At 40.3% G+C, this 23,001-nt stretch overlaps 1 protein-coding gene across 1 annotated transcript in view; it reads right to left on the bottom strand.

The window, feature by feature from the left end:
• Positions 1 to 11,618: 11,618 nt before the first annotated feature.
• The window catches only part of CNKSR3 (CNKSR family member 3), a 128,436-nt gene continuing 117,053 nt past the window's right edge, over positions 11,619 to 23,001 (bottom strand). The window contains exons 11-13 of the mRNA XM_056567037.1: positions 16,738 to 16,937; positions 16,086 to 16,175; positions 11,619 to 14,034 (exon numbers count right to left, since the gene is read on the bottom strand). Of these exons, the coding sequence (XP_056423012.1) occupies positions 13,739 to 14,034; positions 16,086 to 16,175; positions 16,738 to 16,937 (586 nt within the window). The 3' untranslated portion in view covers positions 11,619 to 13,738. The remainder of the gene's footprint in view (positions 14,035 to 16,085; positions 16,176 to 16,737; positions 16,938 to 23,001) is intronic.

Below are 23,001 nucleotides of genomic sequence, written 5' to 3' on the forward strand. Positions count from 1 at the left end.
CCAGAGTTATTAATGCTTAAAGTGACAGTGGTCAGATTTGCAAAAAATGCTCCCGTCCTTAGGGTCATAATGGGCTCCGTCCCCAAGGGGTTAATATTGTGTCCCTTGGGGAAGAAGGGGAGATTGCTTTTGGCTTAGGGAGCCTGTGTACTCTATCCACTGTTAAAGGGGTTATCCAGGAGTTTAGGTTGTTCTTTTCTGTCTAAGTAATCTCTGATGACACGTGTCTCGGGAACCGCCCAGTTTAGAAGAGGTTTGCTATGGGAATTTGCTTCTAAACTGGGCGTTTCCCGAGACACGTGTCATCAGAGATTACTTAGACAGAAAAGAACAACCTTAACTTCAGAAGCTCATAAGTACTGAAAGGATTAAGATTTTTTAATAGAAGTAATTTACAAATCTGTTTAACTTTCTGGAACCAGTTGATATATATATATATATATATATATATATATATATATATATATATATAAAAAAAAGTTTTTTCCTGGAATACCCCTTTAAGTCCCATTTAGTTAGCTGTGGCAGTAGAGAAGAAAAATATTCCAACAAGTAAGGACAGAGTTCCTCCTGCTTTATTATTTCAGGAATACCCCTCATTCAGAGGTTGTCCCTTCGCGATCGATCCTCCATATCTGCCATTTTAGTTTTAAGATTCTCTATTTCATCTTATAGATATTTTACTGAGTCGACTACTGAATTATGGGCAAAGGATTGCTGTTCCATTCTTTCTTCTACTTCGGAGGTGTGTAGGCCCAAACTTTGGGTTTCTTTATGTCGCCTACTGCCTTTTGAAGGGAGCTGTAAATTATATATGTAACTGTAACAACATTTGCCTCATGGAGTCCAATTCTTTAGATGGTGACAAGCTGCTCATTTTAAGTATTCTAGCGAGATTTTTAGGTTTAAGTTGTTGTGTAGGAGATGGAGATTTGAAAAACGGGCTTACATCAACTACTGCTCGAGCTGCTGGGCTGAAGGCCACTAGTGCTGACAGCCTAGCCAGTGAGGGAATCCCCATGGAACTCTTATATTCATCCTTTACAGCTGGCATGGTACATATCACATTAACCATACCCCTTCCAAATTCAGGGTCTATGGTTTGCATTTCTAATCTTTCACAGTCAACGCTTCTGAAAGTAGAGTTGCTCAGGCTACTGCCCTTTCTTACCGCAGCAGCAACACAAATCCCTTACAGAAGATCTATTCCCCAGATGGAGCAGATCCATTACACAATCTATTCCCCATTGTGATCTATTCTAGGTGTCCGAAGAGCGAAGTAGAAAACAGGAATAACTCCTCTCGGACTTCTATAACAGACCAAGTAGTAAGTAAACAAGTATATAAAGAATAATAAAAGTATTCCTACAATAACAGGAGCAAGGAAAGACAAATTAACCCTGGGGTTTTCAACAGCTGGAGGAACAAAAGGAGAAGAAACAGGTAGACTAGTTGAGCTCACTGAATACATTCACTTCCTCTGTGAGATTGCAAGCTGCACAGCAGAAAGTTACAGTAGCTTTCCGTAATCTTTTTAGATTACTTGTAGCAACTCCTGTACAGAATCAATAACTCAATATCTCTCTATCTGGTACCACAAATCTTTATCTGTTGTTATCTGTTCTTGACAACAGGTAGCATCTATTTACATTAAGCAATGCCCCAAAGTGCCTCTTCGCCCCCTGTGTTACCTAGATAATACACAGTAAACAACAGTGCCTGTCTTTGGCCACTATGTCACCAAGTTTAGATATGATCGACAATAGTGCCGGTATACTCAATACATTGAAATCTCAAATAAAACTCAAATCCCCTCAAGCAAAGAGAAAGAAACAGCCTGTCTTACCTCTCAGATGACTTGGAGCACTGGATCAATCAGGTTTGGAACCAGAAGGTCGGCCTGTGTCCCGATACCAACCAGCCAGTTTCACAGCTAACGTTGAGCTGGGAGTCTTTTGTCCACAGCGACTTTAGACTCAATACTCACTGCGTATTTTGGTCGCTACCATTCTACCCAAAGTCTACTCTTTGTTTCAGGTTCGAAGGACCATTTATTAGGATCAATTTCTCCCTGTGATCAGTCAACTCCAGCCGTGTTGAGTAACAGAATAAACAGCTAAGCAGAAAGAAAATCATACCCAAACTTAGGCTACAGCCTTTTATATGGAAACACTTTGAGTGTGAGCTGATTGGCTAAGGAACACTGGTGGCTCATGATGCATAGCTTGATTACCAATCGCAGTGCCCCTTTTACAATTCTTTCTTAATGTAGCAAATTCTCATTATTCTACAAAAGCTCATTATTCTACTATCCAAGGTAAGTTGCATAGTTTCAAGCATCACTCGGTGCTGGCCAGAACTAAGATAATAGTTAATTTTACCAACAATAGGTAGTAAGGGGCACAATTACCGTGAGGAGGGAACTAAAAGGGCACTATTACTGTAAGTGGCACTTTTATTGTGTGGGCACTATTATCCAGGTTGTCTGTCTCTCAAAACAGTGCCAAGCAGACTGTGCACCAGATGGTAATAGTGTCTGTTTGACACTGTAATTTATAAGGAACTGGAGCTAGCAGCAGGAACAGTATTTGGGGAGGCAACAGGAACATACTGTGAAACTGAAAGCAGGAATGGGAGATCTATGTAGAGAGTTGGGAAAAGGTAGTGAGGGTTCTGAAAAAGAGAGGACAGCAAAATGTGCAAACCCAAGTCGTAGCTGCACAATGTCTTCATGGTGGTCTGGGTTGCAAATGAAAAGTATAAGTAAATTACTGTAATCAGAGAAGACATATATGGTCTGCAGAGAACCTGTGTAGCACTGAATAGAATTCACTTCTGTGGTTGTAAAAATCGCATTATCAGGGTTTTGAACCCACTTAGGCAATGGATGTGTTTCAACCCTTCTTCCTCCCTGTCTATTATCTTAGGATAGAGATATGCAAACTCGGATTCGATCTGAATTTCGGGGTGACCAGGCTTGCGGAACTTACAGACATTGGCTTGCGTGAACCTGGCAATGTTTGCAACAAATAGCTCAAGGGAAGAGGAACACATGACGTTTTGGTGCTTATAGGAAAGGAGGAAGTACTGGAACAGTCAGATGACATCAAGATATACTCAGAATACCTTGCAGCTATCACATGACCCCAGGTTATTCACTGATTTTCTGGCATCCATGTGTCATTCAGCACCCAAATCAATAGGACACAGCACAGGGGTGGGTTTTAGACAATGATAGAGCCCCTGGTACTGCTTGCAGACACCATTTTGGAGAGAGAGAGCAGACTACTAAAGCTTTTTCAAATTTAAAAAAAATATTTAAATAAAAAAAGTGACTTCTTTACTGTCTACTGGTTTGTTACTGTCCTCCCCTGTAACTCCCCTTCAAGAAGAATTTAAAGAGGTTATCCAGGAATTGAAAAACAGAGCTAATTTCTTTCAAAAAGCGCTCCCTGTCTGTCTCCAGGTTGGGTGTTGTTCTGAAGCTCAGTTCCATAACAGTGGATGAATCCAAGTTGTAATACCACACCCAATATGGAGACAGACAGGGTTTTTGAAAGAAATTAGCTGTTTTTTGGATAACGCTTTTAAAACCATTTCACAAAAAATATTAAATTATCTTTTTTTTTTTTTTAACCCACTTCAATGGGTCCTCCAATGTCCTGTTGCAACTCCCATAAACTGAAAATGTTGTATCATTCTTTTAAACTTAAAAAAAAAAAAAAAACATTACTGTGTACAGATTCCTAAAGGATATTTTGTATAATTTTTTTCACATTTTCAAACTTTACAACAGCTCTTCACTGTTTTGAGACACCATCACCAAGCATGTTGCAACTGACAAAAAGGGATAACTTTTGGAATGCTTGAAAAAAGTTATTGCGTCTTCTTCATGTACATTTTAACACCATCAGGAATCTTTTAACAACCGGGGGTACTTTATACACCCTCCAGTGTAGCATCACAGAAAGTGTTCAGCACAGCAGGTGTTACCCCTAAGCGAACAAGATTGTCTGCCAGCAATGTGAAAAAAAACTCTTTTAAAATTAATCAGGCATGGATTAGTGCGGAATTTAAACCTCCTCTGCCAGATTTCACTAACTAGACAGTACCACCACGACCCCTGTCCCCCTCCTGCTGTAATCTGGTTACTACACTCCCACCAGTTCGCCACTTCCTGCTGTACGCCGGTTATAACTCCCACCAGTCCACCACCTCCTGCAGTATACTGGCCACCACCCTCCCACCAGTCCGCCCCCTGCTTCTGTACACTGGGCACTACAACTCCCACCAGTTCTGCCACCTCCTGCTGTACGTTGGCTACTAAACTCCCACCAGTCCGCCACCAACTGCTGTACCCTTGCTACAAAAACTCCCACCAGTGTGCCACCTCCTGCTGTACGCTGGGTACTAAACTCCAACTAGTCTGCTTTCCTTGCTGCAACTACCAGCCAGGCCTACACATACACAACCACTGATATCCAAAAAAGGGATAATTTTCTTCACCTTTTCATACAAAAGCTATTTCTTCATCCCTGTTTTGGGACACCAATCCTATTGTAGCTCCCAAAAGGGATAATTTTTGGAAGGTACACACTATAAGAGCTTATTAACCCCTTAAGGACACAGCTCATTTTGCTTGTTTTCTTTTTCCATCCAAAGAGCCATATGAAAGCTTGTTTTTTTGCGTGACCAATTTTACTTTGTAATGGCACATTTCATTTTACCATAAAATGTACAGTGCAACCAAAAAAAAATATATTTTTTTGGATTTTGCTAAATTTGGGGGGGTATTGTTTTTAGGGACTGCCCTATATAGTGAAAATGACATGTAATCTTTATTTTGTAGGTTGATATAATTAAAATGATACCCTTGGTTACATGCTTTTCTATTATTATACTATAAGTGAATACAAGCACCGCAACTGCTTTAGATGCCATGATCAGTATTTATCAGCATTTGAAGACTTAATGGTGGGCATCAGCATTGTTGATGTTTGCTGTGCTTGCCGTATAGTCAGAATGTCCTTTAGGATGGAAATGTTCTTCCTGATTACTTTGCTACTAACGAGGGTTCGGTTTCTTCACAGGATTTCCTCTGGGAAGCTCACAAGTCGGTTGTCCGGGGGCATTGTATTGCTCTGGGTGCACGACTTAAGTGTGATGCTCTGGCTCGCTCCCGGGAACTTCGAGTGCAGATTTTGCGTCTTAAAACTCTCATACTGTCCTCTCCTTCTTTATCGGTTCTGAGACGATTGGTGGTTGCTCGTGCCCAGTTGGGTGACCTGGCTCTCCATAGAGTAGAACGACAGTTGTTGTATGCCAGACGTTTTTATGAGAAGGGTAACAAAGCCCATACTATGTTGGCCAGGCGCCTACGTGACCGTGCAGTTGCTCAATCCCCCTCAGCCCTTAAGGATTCCTCTGGTGTTCTTCACGATCACCCTGCTGATATTTCTCGCCTCCTTGTTGACTACTATTCTGGTCTTTACGCCCTTCCTTCCCAGCATCCGTCCGACCCGGCGGAGCATGCTACTGCTGCTCTTGATTCTTATCTCTCCAGCTGCGGCTTGCCAATTCTGCTGGGAGCCGATCGTGAGGTTCTCAATGCTCCCATTACTGAGGAAGAACTTTCAGAGGTAATTAGATCCCTTCCTGTTGGTCGCTCCCCCAGTCCGGACGGATTCACGTATTTATACTATAAGACTTATTCTTCTATACTTGTACCTAAACTTGTTCCTCTTTTTAATTCCTTTATTGGGAGGGAGATCCTGCAGTCTTTTTTGCACTCCTTAATTACCTTAATACCCAAACCTGGCAAGGATCCTCACGATTGCTCTAGTTATAGACCCATTGCCCTCCTCAACTCTGATTTGAAACTTTTCTCTTGGCGGTCCGTCTCTGCTCCTTTCTCCCTTCCCTGATCCATAAGGACCAGGTTGGGTTTATCCCTTGCCGCCAGGGTGGAGACAACACCAGGAGGGTAGTGAATCTTGTTGACTAAATCAATCGGAGGTCCGAGCAGGCGTTAATTCTTAGTTTGGATACCGAGAAGGCGTTTGATAAGCTGGGGTGGCCGTTTCTCTTTGCTACCCACCAGAAATTTGACATCACGGGCAATTTTCTCACTGCTCTGCGGGGTCTCTATTCTTCTCCTACTGCCTCTCTCAAACTTCCTCACGCTTCTTCTTTTCCCTTTCCTCTGTCTAATGGTACTCATCAGGATTGTCCGCTTTCCCCCCTGGTCTTCGCTTTATGCATTGAGCCTCTTGTTGCTATAATTAGGGGGGACCCGGACATCACTGGCATTCCCCTACATGATAGGAAATTTAAGATTTGCTTATTTGCTGATGATGTACTTCTAACACTCTCTCGTTTCTCTTTGTAATCTTTATAAAGCTCTTCACGCCTATGGTGTGGTTTCTGGCTATAAAGTTAATCTCTCCAAGACCTAAGCTCTTCCTCTGAACCTTCCCCTGTCCGTGTCTACCCTCCTACGCTCTAATTATTCTTTTAAATGGTCCACTTCTGCTATTAAATATTTGTGAGTCCACATTACTTCTGGCTATTCCTCTCTCTATTCCACTAACTATCTACCTCTTTTTCGGGAACTCAGGGCTTTCTTGGAGAAATGGAGGTTGCAATATATCTCCTTTTTTGGCCGCATTTCGGAGGTTAAAATGTCGATCCTCCCAAAATGACTCAATTTTTTGGAGATGTTACCAACCCGTGTCCCATTATCGGCCGTTCGCTATTTTCAGTCGGCTATTTTTCGTTTTATTTGGGATGGGAAAAGACACCGTCTCCCGATGTCTGTCATGATGGCTAGAAGGGCTATGGGGGGCCGAGCGGTTCCTGATGCGACAAAATATAACTGGGCTGCTCACGTGCGCCATCTTGCGGCATGGTCTACCTACCATGCTTTCAGCCACTGGATGGAGCTGGAGAAGCTGTGGCTAGCCCCTATTTACCCTAATACTCTCCTATGGTGCACTCTGGCGTCGGCTATTTCTCTCTCCCCTCTTCTAGGTCCCATGTCTTTCTCTAGATATGTTTGGGGGTATTGCTCCTGGAAGTTTAAACTGCTTTCTCCTTTCCCCCCTCTGCGGTCTTTCCTTTATCATCCTGATTCTCCTTCTGGTATGTCCCGTTATGGTGCGGGAGTGGGGTTCTTGGGGCCTCTTTTGCTGGGTTGATATAGTTGATCCTATTTCTCGTTCTCTCCTGCCTTTTGAACCACTAGCCTCTCGTTGGGATCTCCCCTCGTCTGAGCGTTTCCACTACCTACAATAAGGAATTTTATGTCCTCCATGACTGACTCTACAACGCTCTCTCAGCCTACTCTCTTTGAATGATTTTGCCGTGGTGAGCCTCAGACGAGGGGCCTGCTCTCTGAAATTTACTCATTGCTCCTTCACCTCATGGGTGATCCTCCATCGCACAGTTATATGGCTCGCTGGGAAAATGTTTTAAATACTGTCATTACATTGCCTCAGTGGCGGGTTATTTGGGAGCGGGCTTCCAAGGCTTCTATTTGCACCGCCAATAAGGAAACCCAGTATAAACTGATTATGGGCTGGTATCACACTCCAGAACTACTAAATAGACTAAACCCTACTATCCCTCCTCAGTGCTGGCGCTGTGGGGTGGGGCTGGGCAATTTTTTTCATATTTTCTGGTCCTGTCCTCTCCTAGTAGATTACTGGAAAATTTATTATCTGATGCCCTGTGCTTTTTATTTCTGTCCCTCTGCACCCCCTGATCTATCTTCTCCACCTTTCTCATCCCACTCTATCTAAGAAGCCTTTTAGGCTCTGTATGCACATTGTTTTGACTGCTAAGGCCGCTAAGTGTTGGAAGAGGACTCTCCCACCCTCAGAGACTGATCTGTTAACCCGTATTCGTGAGATCCACTCCCTGGAATTCCTTACAGCCTCTTTAAATAACTCTATCCCACCATTCCTCTCTGTTTGGGAACCTTGGGATCGCTTCTCTGATCAACAACCCCCTTGACCCCCTCCCTCTTTCCTTTCTTCTCTTTTCTTTCCCTTTTCTCTTCCCAACTCGTCTTGTGATTATTTGTGTGTCTGTCTTTGTGGTCCCTTTTTGTTTCCTACAAAGTACACAGTAAAATAAAAAGGAATTAATCAGGTTTAGCAAGGCACACAACTTTTCTGTAAAATGCATTTAATGTTTATATTTTTTCAAAATCAAATATTCAAAACTTGAAATGTCAGGTTTTATCAAAGGCAGTTCTGGTTAGGTATAACAGACTTAAAACACATAATATGAATTAAACAAATTTGCAGTGAAAAGAAACCATAAACATATAAACTCGCAAATATTATAAATATACCTCTAATCTTATTGTATTGCAAAAAATAGACATTATTTAGCTCCTCAAAAGTGAACCCCACTCACAAGACACTCCATAAACCATCATAACCTCTGAGGTACAGCAAGAATTAAATGAAGCACACAAAAGAGTAAAGATTACTGCTATTCCCAAAACCAGACTTCTTGTTTCTGTAACTCTAGTGGAGAAAATCCCATAATTTCACCTTTTCATGAGGATCATGTAACAAATCTGTAGTATGGCTGCATTTTACCAACACCCGAATCCCAAGTTTTTTAGAAGAAACTGGGTGTTGTAGCTGTAATACAGATGCTAAATTGTGTAAAGGCCACATGTAGATAGCCTAAATCATAGTGTGGGATGTTGCTGTAATAATAATATACAATCCTTTGTCTTTATTTGGTAGCATACTATATATTAACCACAGTAATGATGGAGAAATCAATAAGAATTTTTTTTCCATGATACAGATGGCCTTAGTATCCTTATGCCCATAGCAACCAATTACAACTTCTTAACAGAACATTAAAATTATGCTGACTAAATGGTTGCTATGTGCAAAAACAAAGTTTAAAGAAGAAGTCTCATGCCGATCAGTACAGAAAAACGTATCCCCTTGGCCCTCCGCGATCGTCTGTACGAAGCCCCGGCTCTCCCACAGAGTGGCGCCTCACGACCCCCACTCGAAGCGGGGGCCACCACTCCCGCTGCATATAACGCTTCGGGCTGGGGTCGTGACTCTCCACTCTGTGGAAGAGCCAGGGCTCCGTACATATAATCGCAGGGGGGGACCGCGGCGCTTGGACCCCTCGCGATCTAAAACATATCCCTTATCCTGCGGATAGGGGATACGTTTTTATGTACTGATCGGCATGAAAACATAAATATTCTGAAGGTTTGCAATATCTTTGTGACTTAGCTCTCTGGGTTCATTTCAGCAGTGTCATTCTGTGCTTGCTTGCGATTCTATAACTCAAGGATTACAACAGGTATTATCCTATGTATTCAACCCATGGAAAAAAAATAAGTAAAATGGAATCGCTCCAGTAAAAATATGCAGCTTTTTATATCAGCTTTTTTTAAATTTTATAGCAAAAGCATAAAATTACAGATATGACACAAGATAATGTTTATTTGCTGAACATTCTGGCTTTGTGAAACATCCCTCAAAAACTAATTTGAATTATGTTAATGAATGGCATATGTTTTTTCATGACACGGGCCCACTAGTCTTATGATCAGATGAGGTTCCAGTTTTTGAACTCTCACCAAACAAAAGCCTGTCTCAAAAGCTTTGATAACAATAAAAAAAGGGTTATAAAACTCTATCAAGATGGAAATTTAACAGAAAAGATGTTGGTTGTTCCCAGTCAGCCATGTGAAAAATTTGGTGAAACTATCAACTAAATAGTATGGTTATGAAAGAGGTACATGTAGGTAGACCAATATAGACCAATGAAGACATTAAGGAGTCAGGATAGAAAAACTTTATGCAATATCTCTTGCACAACAAAAAAACAAACAAAAAAAAAAAAACTATGTGTTTGCCAAAAGTGTAAAAATTCAGCTGACTAACAGGGGATTTAAATATAAAAAAGCAAAATGAAAGCCAGCACTAACATGTTAACAGAAGAAAACAAGGTTAAAGTAGGCTAAAGATCAGTAATCATGCAGTGGGGACGATTGGATGAAAGTAATACTCAATGATGTATCGGCAAACTACATTTGTCTAGGAGATGATGCTGGAATTATGTCTGGTGCTACTTATAATGATGACTGCCTGAAGAAAACAATCACATTTTCCACTTACTTATGATATGGGGTTGTATCTTAGCTAAAGGATCAAAGGGTGGCAGTGCACCTTTCCAAAGAGCAATGACTATTAAAGTGGTTAAAAAAAACTATGTATTTCTAATTCTGGATAACCCTTCAAAGCAAACAAAAAGGCATAACTAACTGATTGCTATTAATTAAAATAATTAATTTTCATTTGTTTGAAATGTTCATTTACTAAACACTGTTGTCATATCTGCGATTTGTGTGTTTGCTATGAAGTAAGAAAGCTGGATACACATACTCGAAGTGTGGTGATTCCAACATTTTTGCCAGGGGCTGTATATTTAGTGGCTGCTTTTAGATTATAATGGCTGAGCAGGAGATGTATAAGGGAATCACTCCCCTTTAAAATTGAAGTGATGGAAGCCGATGCAGCCAGTGGTTTCTATGATTCACTTTCATTTTAATATGGAGCGACTACACATGTGATCCCTCTTTAAGGTGCCGGGGGTCCATCATTAATGGGCTATAAAATTCTTGTGGTGAGAAAATGTCTTTTACCTGAACACAGCACTTGTAAGTAAAATAGATAAAATTGAGCTTATTTTGTATGCAAATAAATAGTTTATATAGACACAAAACATTAATATGTACTTAAAATTGGCCTAGTTATTTGTTTTTGGCTTTGCCAAGATGGAATGGTTTATGAAATGACACAATCCTACTGAAACACATTGGTTCATACCTGTGTAAAGTGTACATATTACAACACATAGATTCTCAATATTTTCTCATTTTTCTATATACAGATATAGATTTCTGACCAATAAAATAAATTTAAAAATATTCACACAGATCTCTGTATATAACAAGTATCCGCTTTATACCCCCTAAACATTACATATTATATTAAGATCATATAATATTCTTATACCACTATACCACTTAGTAAGATGGCAAATACACAAGGCATTCATGACTGGCAAGGGTATTGCATTATATTATAGCCACTCTCATATCTGGTCAGGAATACTTGCCAGTGGTAGTTTTGGAGAAGTTTTAGAATGGGACATTTGGATATACATAAAAAATGCCCTTGCATTAAGGTATATATATGAATGATTTACACATCTTATGTGATCTTGCTGGTACATAGAATGCTTAGGTAACATTTAATATATGCTGTACTTAACTTTTGTCCTTAAGTTGTGAATGGTGGTGGAAGACTAATATATGGAGGCATCTAGTCAATCCAATTACATATTATAGTGTAAGGCAAAACAAACAATAAATGCAATATAAAAAGAAAATTTTAATGCCTAAAACACATTACAAATATCCCTGCTAGTGCAACACATGGATTTCAATACCTGACTTAAATATTGGATATTATAGAATCAATTTGTTTTACTCACTGGCTAAAAAGAGCTCAGTGCTAAAGGCAACCTCATGTAGCCAAGCGTAAGCCATAGATAAAAAAAAAATGTACATTTTAACAGATATACTAAACAATGATACATACAATGCAGAGCTTCTAAAATATCCTGTACATTCTGCTAGACAAGTCTTGCCTTGTCACTGCTAAGGGGTCGTTCAGACATATATATGGAGACATTTTCAATGTTTGTGCTAGTATGTATACGGCTATGCCATGGACATATTTAACACACCAAGTGATGCTGCGTGAAGGCACTCTAATCTCATCAAAACGTAAATGTTCTTTCTCATTGTCTCTAGTTAAAGGCATTTTGCATAGGCTGGAGCATTTCTTGGAACTACACAGGCAGCCACCAACAGGTCATCCCTTCTTCTTCCTGTCCCCCCTTCACTTTACATCTTTACCACTTGAAACAACTGCTTGGCAAATAAGTGCAATAAACTTTGTATAGCATAGAAAGAGCAGGAAGCAGAAGGGAAGGATCTTCACACATATCTAAAGGGAAGGTGTAGAAACACAACAGTTTTAATACAAAAGAGCAGAAGAGGCAACCTGTATGTATTTTTTTTCTTTCCAAGAGTTTTCATTTATAAGGCACCTTTATATCAGTAACTTACATGTACTGTCCAGAAATTGTGAATAGGCTCTTTTAATGTCAGCACATCAAATATAAGTTGATGTACACCGCTTGCTCATAAAACATATTTAACCTTACTTATTTAAAACTTCGCTAAAACACCATTTAAAATGTATTCACCTTTACCAACAAGAAGAGGAGACTTAGCACACAAAATCTCAACTCATCTGGGGGTCCTAAGCTGTTTTGGGCAAAACAAGAGCTATTCCCTAATGGCAGCAACAGATAGCCAGGATTATAATATAGGAGTATAAGGGAACAGAAGATTGTTTTTTGGTATAAAAAATTGTAATAGTAGGTACACTATAAAGAGACAATGTATGATTTTACAAAGTGCTTAAAGCCTTTAGCTCCTGTAGGCTCTGTATTGAGATGACAAAAGCTGAAGGAGCACAGCACTTTCTAGTGTCACTGTTACTTCACTTTAGTGATCAGCAAGGGTCACAGTAGACAGAACTCAATAGTCAAACATATTCAATGTTGAAAGTAAGAAAGCTCCTTTAAAGAGCACTTGCACCTCTTCTACCATGCTTCAGTAAATAACTGTACTCCTCATAAAATAATAACTCTGTGGCTTCTTTTTATACTCTATGTTGTGCTCTTCTTCTGCTATGCCCCCTACAAATTTATGAATAAACTGACAACGGGTTTGTCCCTACAATGTTTGACTGTCCAATCATTGCTGACAGTCACAATACCTATAGATACACCCTTTTGATGAGAGTAGTGGTAACACCCAATTGTCAGCCTTCAAAGGATTAATAGAGGAGTGGCACAAAAAAGAGTTCTAAGAAAAGATGTTTCAGAATTGTTATTTAATGAAAAATACCAGTACTTACTGAAATAGGAAGGTCAGGAGAGGTCACAAGTTATCTTTATGTTGTCACTGTGTCTTGTAAACAATAAAGATGCATAAAATGACAAAAGGCAAATCCCTGCATATCACATCCATGGAGCTTACCTGCCCTGTTGATATATACAGAAAGTCAACCTTCATTTATACAATAAAGAACAAATGTGAAATGCTTTTTCCTTTCATATTGCTTAAATAATTTAGGAAAGTGTAACGTTTAACCTGTAATACAGAATACGAAGAAAGCATCCTAAAATCAGTATAAAATAAATGATCCTTTGGTAAACAGCAAAATGAATAAAAAGTTGGCTGATTTTAATAAATTACTTTTTTTTAACAGTTCTAAAAAAAAAAAAAAAAAGTAGTTGCACAAAAACTTGAGTAAAATTTACACGCACATGTTGCATTACTTCGACAGAGTTGTATAAGAAAGTACAAAAAAAAAAAAAAAACAGAACAAAATCCAAGAGGCAAATATAATTTCCATAGGTAGAATATGTGTGATTTCAAAGTATTTTTATTGCTTGATAAATTATTTGTGGCATCGTCATATCTTCATGCCAGTCTGGAAGTTTAAGCAAGCTGAGGAAGGTGAATCCCACTGTAGAACCAGCTTCACATAATACTGCCATTATACGGGCAAAGGCACTTGAAGGGTAAATGTTTATAGTAACAAAGTCAGCGACTCAAGAGTTTTAGTTTGGTAAACCAACTGACCAGTAGCGAGGGCTCCGTTGTGGTATTTTTTGAAGATGAAGCGGTTGTATGTTTCCTGGAACCTTCCTCCTGGTATGGCATTGTTGCACTATTGTGTAAGTCCATGTTCAGAAGACCACGGCTGCCCCTAATATAGTCTGTTCCTCTGATTAAATGCCTCTCAGTTGATCTGGTAAAATAATTTCGAGATGATACATTTTCTTCTATGATTGGTGCTATCCTTTCATTACTGAAATACCTGGAAAGTGCTTCATCACCTTAAAGAGAAAGAAAAGCATATACATATTTTGAACCCATGCATAAATATATAAAATATTCAAAAATCTACTTGAGAGTACATACAATCAATAATTAGAAAAAAAATAGTAGTAAATCAGAATAATAATCATCAGAATTTAAAATGGCTGGTTAAAAATCCTTAGTAGCCAATATGGATATTCAGATGTTTTATATATGCTAGACTTAACCCCTTAATAGGGTACTACGGTGGAAAACATTTTTTTTTAATCAACTGGTGCCAGAAAGGTAAACAGATTTGTAAATTGCTTCTATTAAAAAATCTTAATCCTTCCAGTACATTTTAGCAGCTGTTTGTTACAGAGGAAATTCCTTTCTTTTTGAATTTCTTTTTTATCTTGTCCACAGTGCTCCCTGCTGACACCTGATGCCCGTATCAGGAACTGTCCAGAGTAGGAGAAAATCCCCATAACAAACCTATGCTGCTCTGGACAGTTCCTGACATGGACAGGCATCAGCAGAAAGCACTGTGGACAAGACAAAAAAGAAATTGAAAAAGAAAAGAATTTCCTCTGTAGCATACAGCTGCTAAAAAGTACTGGAAGGGTAAAGATTTTTTACTAGAAGTAATTTACAAATCTGTTTAACTTTCTGGCACCAGTTCATAAAAAAAAAGTTTTACATCAGAGTACCCCTTTAAGGACAAAGGCCATTTTTGGCCTTGAGGACAGAGGACATTTTCATTTTTGCTTTTTCCTCCTCACTTTCTAAGAGGCATAACTTTTTTATTTTTCATCCACAGACCCATATGACAGTTGTTTTTTTTTGTTTTTTTGCATGACCAATTATATTTCTCAATGGCACCTTTCATTTAACAACAAAATTTACGGCAAAACCAAAAAAAAAGTATTATTTGCGGGGGTGGGGGATTGAATAGAAAACCGCAATTTTGCAACTTTTGGGGGGGGGGGGGGGGGTTCTTTTTACACAGTGCACTTTATGGTAAAAATGACATGTTCTCTTTATCCTGTAGCTAAATGGGATCAAAACAATAGTTTTCTATTATTGTACTGCTTTAATAAGAAGTCAAACTTTATTGAACAAAACCAATATATTTAAAATTGTCCTCCTCTGAACCATAAAACTTTTTTTATTTTTTCACATAAGGGGATGTATGAGGGCTAATTTCGGGTTTTGGTGCTGTGATCTGTAGTTTAGATTTTATTGGGGGAGGGGCTTATTCATTTTTATTTAAACTTTTTTATTTTATTTTATTTTTTTAAACTTTTTTTAGTTCCCACATGGGACTATACATTGCAATCTTTAGTTAAGTATACTGATCAGTGCTCGAAGGCAGACCAGAGAAGATGACCCCCTGATGACGGCAGGAGGCAGGTGAAGAGACCTCCGTCCACCAACTAGGCTGATCTGATCCCCGCAGCCGATCAGATCAGCCACCGGAACCGCAGCACTGCCGCAGATCAATATTGATAATGGCTTCTGAGGGGTTAATGGTGGTCATCAGTGCGATCACTCATGTTCGTCATTACCGGCAGGTCCCTGACTGCTGGGACACACAGTCTATAATGCTCCGGCACCCGGCAGTGGGATTCAGGACGTACAGGTACATCCTGGTGTGCTAAGTCCCTGGTACCCAGGGGATACCAGTACACCCTGAGTCATCGAGGGGTTAAACATATCATATACATGGCTAGAAATAAAATAGAAAATGCAATATTAATGCTTCAAGAGGTTATCAAGGGACATCAATTTTTTTTCTAAAAGTTTGTGGTGGTGTCAAAATGAATAATACGCCATACTACCCTCTCTCAGTCTTCCGCATCTCCTGGTCTCATGTCATTTGGTCTCCCACTTCTACCTACTTCTGAGACAAACTGGGACAGCTTGTTTAAATAACGGGATAACGTGAGACCTAGAGAACAGGGGTCCAGGACGAGTGAGTGTGACTTACTTTTTATTTTTGAAATTTTTATGTTATGTCCACCGAGACAACCCCTTTAACCTTATCACCTATTTTCTTCTTCTTCTTACAGAGCTGTCATAAGTTTACCTTTTCTCCCTGTCAGTCTATGCCTTGAATATGATTCTGTAGAGACAATCCAGCTTGCTTCAGCAGGCATAGATAGAGGACGTGGCTTACCTATTAACATGGATAGGAAAGAACGTATTAACAAAACACAGAAAATACCAACAAACTATACTTTTGTCTAGAGAAGGGTGTTTTTCTTTACATTGTTTTACTCATGAAGTTAAACTTAATAGAAATTAATTTTTTTTACATGTCAAGATATCATATGTGAGCAGTGGAAAATATCCCCAGGTCACATGAGTCTTCTAAATATTGTACATTCCATCTAAAAGGGTCATTTAAAGTGTAAATACATTTCAGGGCCATTTGCTTTGACTTATTTACTGATTCTTACCTATTTACCCACTAATGGTCACCTGCGTCCCAATTTGCTCCTAACTTCCAATGCTGAGTGAAATAATGTCCAAATGACACATTTTTGCTGTGTCTGTAAACAATATCAGCATGGCATACAGTGTTAGGATAACACACAGCATTGGACGCAAGAAATGCTTCAGGGGATCCAGGAGAATCGATTATATATCTGCTGAAAAGTTCATTTGATTTCCTATATAATCAGTTTAGTAATATAGACATATGGTATGAGGAAACCATATTCAAGTGCAAAACTTACCATACATTGGAGTTTTGTCTCTTAATTTAGCTGGCTGTACATGCACTTCAATGGGATATGAGGGCAACTGATCAGAGTCTGCAATAGTAAACCTTCTCCTTCGACTTTCCTGATCAAGGAAAGAGTTTGGAGATTCAGAACCTTTGGATGGTGGATGTGATTCTCTGTAACCACTGTAACTGAAACTCATCTTCTCGTCTCTAAAAACAGAGGAAAGAAATGTTTCTATTATATGCAAAATACATCAAATTATATTGCGCAATTTTTTGTCATCACAGTCTTAAACAGTGTTTCCCAACCAGCGTGCCTCCAGCTGTTGCACAACTACAACACCCAGCATGCCCGGACAACCATTGGGTGTCCGGGCATGCTGGGAGTTGTAGTAGTTTTGCAACAGCTGGAGGCACCTTGGTTGGGAAACACTGGTCTAAAACAACATTACACTGTTAACTTAATAATATTTTTTGTTTATATTTAAAGTCAGCAAACTAACCCCTTAAGGGCCAAGAGCGGCGGGGACCGGACTGGGTGACTGCTGATATCTATCTGAAAATGCCCAGGGGGGTCCTGAGATTCCATACCCCCCCCCCCCCCCCATGTCCGCGATCGCCGCAAATCAACGGTGAAGTCACACTGGCAATTTGCGGCGATTCCGGGTCATACGGGTCTCTGGTGACCCGGAAAATAAGGGGGATAGGGGTTATCCAAGACACCCACGATCCCCCTGAAGGGATACGAGTGAGGTGGCATGGGTGCCACCCTTCCTATCCCTGCTATTGGTAATTCAGAAGCAACGACCAATAGCAGATCGGGGGCGGGGGGGGGGGGGTTAACACTCTGCCTATCCACTGTTGTCCGGGCAGAATGGGGGAACCAACGGGAACCAGCGCCGAAGGTCCACCTACCATCGGCAGCAGAGGACGGCAATGCGGCTCCATGGATCCTACGGAAGCCAGTGAGTTGCCCTGCAACATCTGGAGGGCTACAGTTTGGAGACCACTATACGGTGATCTCTAAACTGTAACCCTCCAGATGTTGCAAAACTACAACTCCCAGCATGCCCAGACAGCTGTTTTTGAGCATGCTGGGATTTGTAGTTTTGCAACTGCTGGAGAGCTACAGTTTGGAGATCACTGTGCAGTGGTCTCTAAACTGTAGCCCTCCAGATGTTGCAAAACTGCAAATTCCAGCATGCCAAAACAGCAAACAGCTGTCTCGGCATGCTGGGAGTTGTAGTTGCGTACCTCCAGCTGTTGCATAACTACATCTCCCAGCATGCACTTCGGCGATCAGTACATGCTGGGAGTTGTTGTTTTGCAAGAGCTGGAGGCACACTGGTTGGAAAATACTGGTTGGAAAATGTCCAACCAGTGTGCCTCCAGCTGTTGCAAAAGTACAACTCTCAGCATGCACGGTCTGTCAGTAAATGCTGGGAGTTGTAGTTTTGAAACAGATGGAGGTTTGCCCCCCATGTGAATGTACAGGGTACATCCACACGGGCGGGTTTACAGTGAGTATTCGGCTTCAAGTTTGAGCTGCAGCGCAAACTCCTAGCGGGAAACTCACCGTAACCCCCACCGTGAATGTACCCTAAAAACACTACACTACACTAACACATAATGAAGGGTAAAACACTACATATACACCCCCTTACACTGTCCCCCCCAATAAAAATGAAAAACGTATCGTACGGCAGTGTTTCCAAAACGGAGTCTCCAGCTGTAGCAAAACAACAACTCCCAGCATTTCCGGACAGCCACCGACTGTCCAGGCATGCTGGGAGTTTAGCAACAGCTGGAGGCATCCTGTTTGGGAATAACTGGTGTAGAATACCCCTATGTCCACCCCTATGTCCTCAAATGCGCATGGCGCTCTCTCACTTCGGAGCCCTGTCGTATTTCAAGGAAACAGTTTAGGGCCACATATGGGGTATTTCCGTACTCGGGAGAAATTGCACTACAAATTTTGGGGGGCTTTGTCTCCTTTCACCCCTTATGAAAAGGAAAGATTGGGGGCTACACCAGCCTGTTAGTGAAAAAAAAAAAAAAACATTTTACCCTAACATGCTGGTGTTGCCCCATTCTTTTTATTTTCACAAGCGGAAAAAGGAAAAAAAGACCCCCAAAATTTGTAACGCAATTTCTCCTCAGTACGGAAATATCCCATATGTGGGTGTAAAATGCTCTGCGGACGCACAACAAGGCTCAGGATTTAGAGCACGCTATGTACTAATTGGAGATTTGCACAGGGGTGGCTGATTTTCTGACATAAACGCAAAAAAAAAAATACCCACATGTGACCCCATTTTGGAAACTACACCCCTCACGGAATGTAACAATGGGTATAGTGAGCCTTAACACCCCACAGGTGTTTGAAGAATTTTCATTAAAGTTGGATGGGAAAATGAAAAAAAAAAATGTTTGTTACCCAAAACTTGGTGTTACCCAAAATTTTTCATTTTCACAAGGGGAAATAGGAAATCAGCCCCCCAAAATTTGTAACCCTATTTCTTCTGAGTAAGACCATACCCCATATGTGGATGTACAGTGCTCTGCTGGCACACTACAATGCTCAGAACAGAAGGAGCGCCATAAGGCTTTTAAAGAGAACATTTGGCCGGAATTGAAGGCCACGTGTGTTTACAAAGCCCCCATAGTGCCAGAACAATGGACCCCCCACATGTGACCCCATTTTGGAAACTACACCCCTCATATAATGTAATAAGGGGTACAGTGAGCATTTACGCTCCACAAGTGTTTGACAGATTTTTGGAACAGTGGTCTGTGAAAATGAAAAAATTATTTTTTCATTTGAAACAGCCCACTGTTCCAAAGATATGTCAAACGACAGTGGGGTGTAAATACTCACTGCATCCCTTATTTAATTCTGTGAGGGGTATAGTTTCCAAAATGGGGTCACATGTGGGGGGTCCACAGTTCTGGCACCACAGGGGCTGTGTAAACGCACACATGGCCCCTGACTTCCATTCCAAATAAATTCTCTCTCCAAAAGCTCAATGGCGCTCCTCCTCTTCTGAGCATTGTAGTGCGCCAACAGAGCACTTGACATCCACACATGGGGTATTTCCATACTCAGAAGAAATGGGGTTACACATTTTGGTGGTCATTTTCTCCTATTACCCCTTGTAAAAATTTAAAATTTGGGGGGGGGGGGGGGGGGGAATGCATTTTAGTGACATTTTTTTTTCATTTACACATCCAACTTTAACAAAAAGTCATCAAACACCTGTGAGGTGTTAAGGCTCACTGTACCCCTTGTTGCGTTCCTTGAGGGATGTAGTTTCCAAAATAGTATGCCATGTGTTTTTTCTTTTGCTGTTCTGGCACAGTAGGGGCTTCCTAAATGCGACATGCACCCCAAAAAACATTTGCTTTCCAAAAGCCAAATGTGACTCCTTCTCTTCCGGCCATTGTAGTTCGCCCGCAGAGCATTTTACGTCCTAAGATGGGGTATTTCCATACTCAGAGGAGATGGAGTTACAAATTTTGGGAGAAATTTACTCCCATTACCCTTTACGTGACTTGAGGGGTGTAGTTTCCAAAATGTTATGCCATGTGGGGGATTTTCTGCTGTTCTGGCACCATAGGGGCTTCCTAAATGTGACATGCCCCCCAAAAACCATTTCAGCAAAATTCACTCTCCAAAATCCCATTGTTGCTCCTTCCCTTCTGAGCCCTCTACTGCGCCTGCCGAACACTTGACATTCACATATTAGATATTTCCTTACTTGAAAGAAATTGGGTTACAAATTTTGCGGGGCTTTTTTTCTTATTATCCCTTGTAAAAATTCAAAAGCTGGGTCTACAAGAACATGCGAGTGTAAAAAATGAAGATTTAGAATTTTCTCCTTCATTTTGCTGCTATTCCTGTGAAACACCTAAAGGGTTAACACACTTACTGAATGTCATTTTGAATACTTTGAGAAGTGCAGTTTCTATAATGGGATAATTTATGGGGTATTTCGAATATGAAGGCCCTTCAAATCCATTTCAAAACTGAACTGGTCCCTGAAAAATTCAGATTTTGAAATTTTTTTGAAAAATTGGAAAATCGCTACTGAACTTTGAAGCCCTCTGATGTCTTCCAAAAGTAAAAACATGTTAACTTTATGATGCAAACATAAAGTAGACATATTGTATATGTGAATCAATATATAATTTATTTGGAATGTCTATTTTCCTTACAAGCAGAGAGCTTCAAAGTTAGAAAAATGCTCAATTTAAAATTTTTTCATAACATTTTGGAATTTTTCACCAAGAAATGATGCAAGTATTGACAAAAATTTACCACTAACAAAAGTAGAATATGTCACTGAAAAACAATCTCGGAATCAGAATGAAAAGTAAAAGCATCTTAGAGTTATTAAATGGGTACTCTCATTAAACATTACTTTTAATATAATATAGATTATGCATAAACAACAATCTTTGTAATATATTTTTTAAAAAAAAGGAACCTTTCATACTTTTTTTTTACATTTGAAATCCTGGCCACTAGGTGTCACCCTACATGGTCCAGGAAGCATTTTCCCCCCCTCACGCAGGGCACGTTTGGACCACTGCTGGCCAGGCAGCGTGGTCCGAAAAGCGCGTCCTCGGCTCGCTCTCTGCGTGTATATGAAACAAGCAGACAGCGAGAACAGTGCTCGTGTGCGCGCGGCGCGCCTAATTTACATATCCCCGCCCCCTGCACCTCCCCCTTCTACTCACTGCAGCTCGAGCTGCAGTATAGATTGTGAGAGAGCGAGGGGACGGAGAGAGGAGAAATCTGCACCACACCCCCATGGGAGGAAGAATCATATTTAGGAAAGTATAATCTCATATATATATGTGTGTAGCTATCTATCTCTATCTATATCTTTCTCTATCTATATCTATATCTACCTATCTCTATCAATCTCTATCTATATCTATCTATCTATCTATATCTATCTATAACCAAAGAATAAGTTGGCCAGCACTATTGATTCCAAACTATTGTAAAGACCTGGCTTACAGGTGCAGGCTGCTGGGCTAAATATACAGCAACAGGAGAATACAGCAGCACACTGCGAGCACAAAGATATAGATAAGAACATGAAAAGCTATACAGCTGTAGTGCAATAAATGAAAATATGAAACTATGAAATTATGAGGTACTTAGCTTGCAAATTTGGCGGCAAAATAGCGTGGACCGTCCCACCACGGTAAGGTGACCTCATTCTGGGACGGACCCTACACTATGAATATGCCTCTGTGTGAACAGTACAGCAGGCATTGCAAGGTCTGAAACATCCAAGGCACCTTATATACACATAATAGAGGTGGGTGGGATGGTCCACGCTATTTGGCCGCCAAATTTGCAAGCTAAGTACCTCATAATTTCATATTTTCATTTATTGCACTACAGCTGTATAGCTTTTCATGTTCTATCTATATACTCATGTTTTATCTATATACTCATGTTTTATCTATATCTTTGTGCTAGCAGTGCGCTGCTGTATTCTCCTGTTGCTGTATATTTAGCCCAGCAGCCTGCACCTGTAACCCAGGTCTTTACAATAATTTGGAATCAATAGTGCTGGCCAACTTATTCTTTGGTTGTATTACACATACGGGGGAGTGGCTATTTCCATGTTGGCTCTTGCACCCCACCCACCTCTATTAGGTGTATATAAGGTGCCTTGGTTGTTTCAGACCTTGCAATGCCTGCTGTACTGTTCACACAGAGGCATATTCATAGTGTAGGGTCTGTCCCAGAATGAGGTCACCTTACCGTGGTGGGACGGTCCACGCTATTTGGCCGCCAAATTTGCAAGCTCGGTACCTCATAATTTCATAGTTTCATTTATTGCACTACAGCTGTATAGCTTTTCATGTTCTATCTATATACTCATGTTTTATCTACATACTCATGTTTTATCTATATCTTTGTGCTAGCAGTGTGCTGCTGTATTCTCCTGTTGCTGTATATCTATCTATATCTATCTATCTATATCTATCTATAACTATCTATCTATATCTCTATCTATGTATCTATCTATCTAGATCTATCTATCTATATCTAATACAACCAAAGAATAAGTTGGCCAGCACTATTTGATTCCAAACTATTGTATAGACCTGGCTTACAGGTGCAGGCTGCTGGGCTAAATATACAGCAACAGGAGAATACAGCAGCACACTGCTAGCACAAAGATATAGATAAAACATGAGTATATAGATAGAGCATGAAAAGCTATACAGCTGTAGTGCAATAAATGAA

The sequence above is a fragment of the Hyla sarda genome, chromosome 3 (genome assembly GCF_029499605.1).
Source record: "Hyla sarda isolate aHylSar1 chromosome 3, aHylSar1.hap1, whole genome shotgun sequence".
Classification (NCBI taxonomy): domain Eukaryota; kingdom Metazoa; phylum Chordata; class Amphibia; order Anura; family Hylidae; genus Hyla; species Hyla sarda.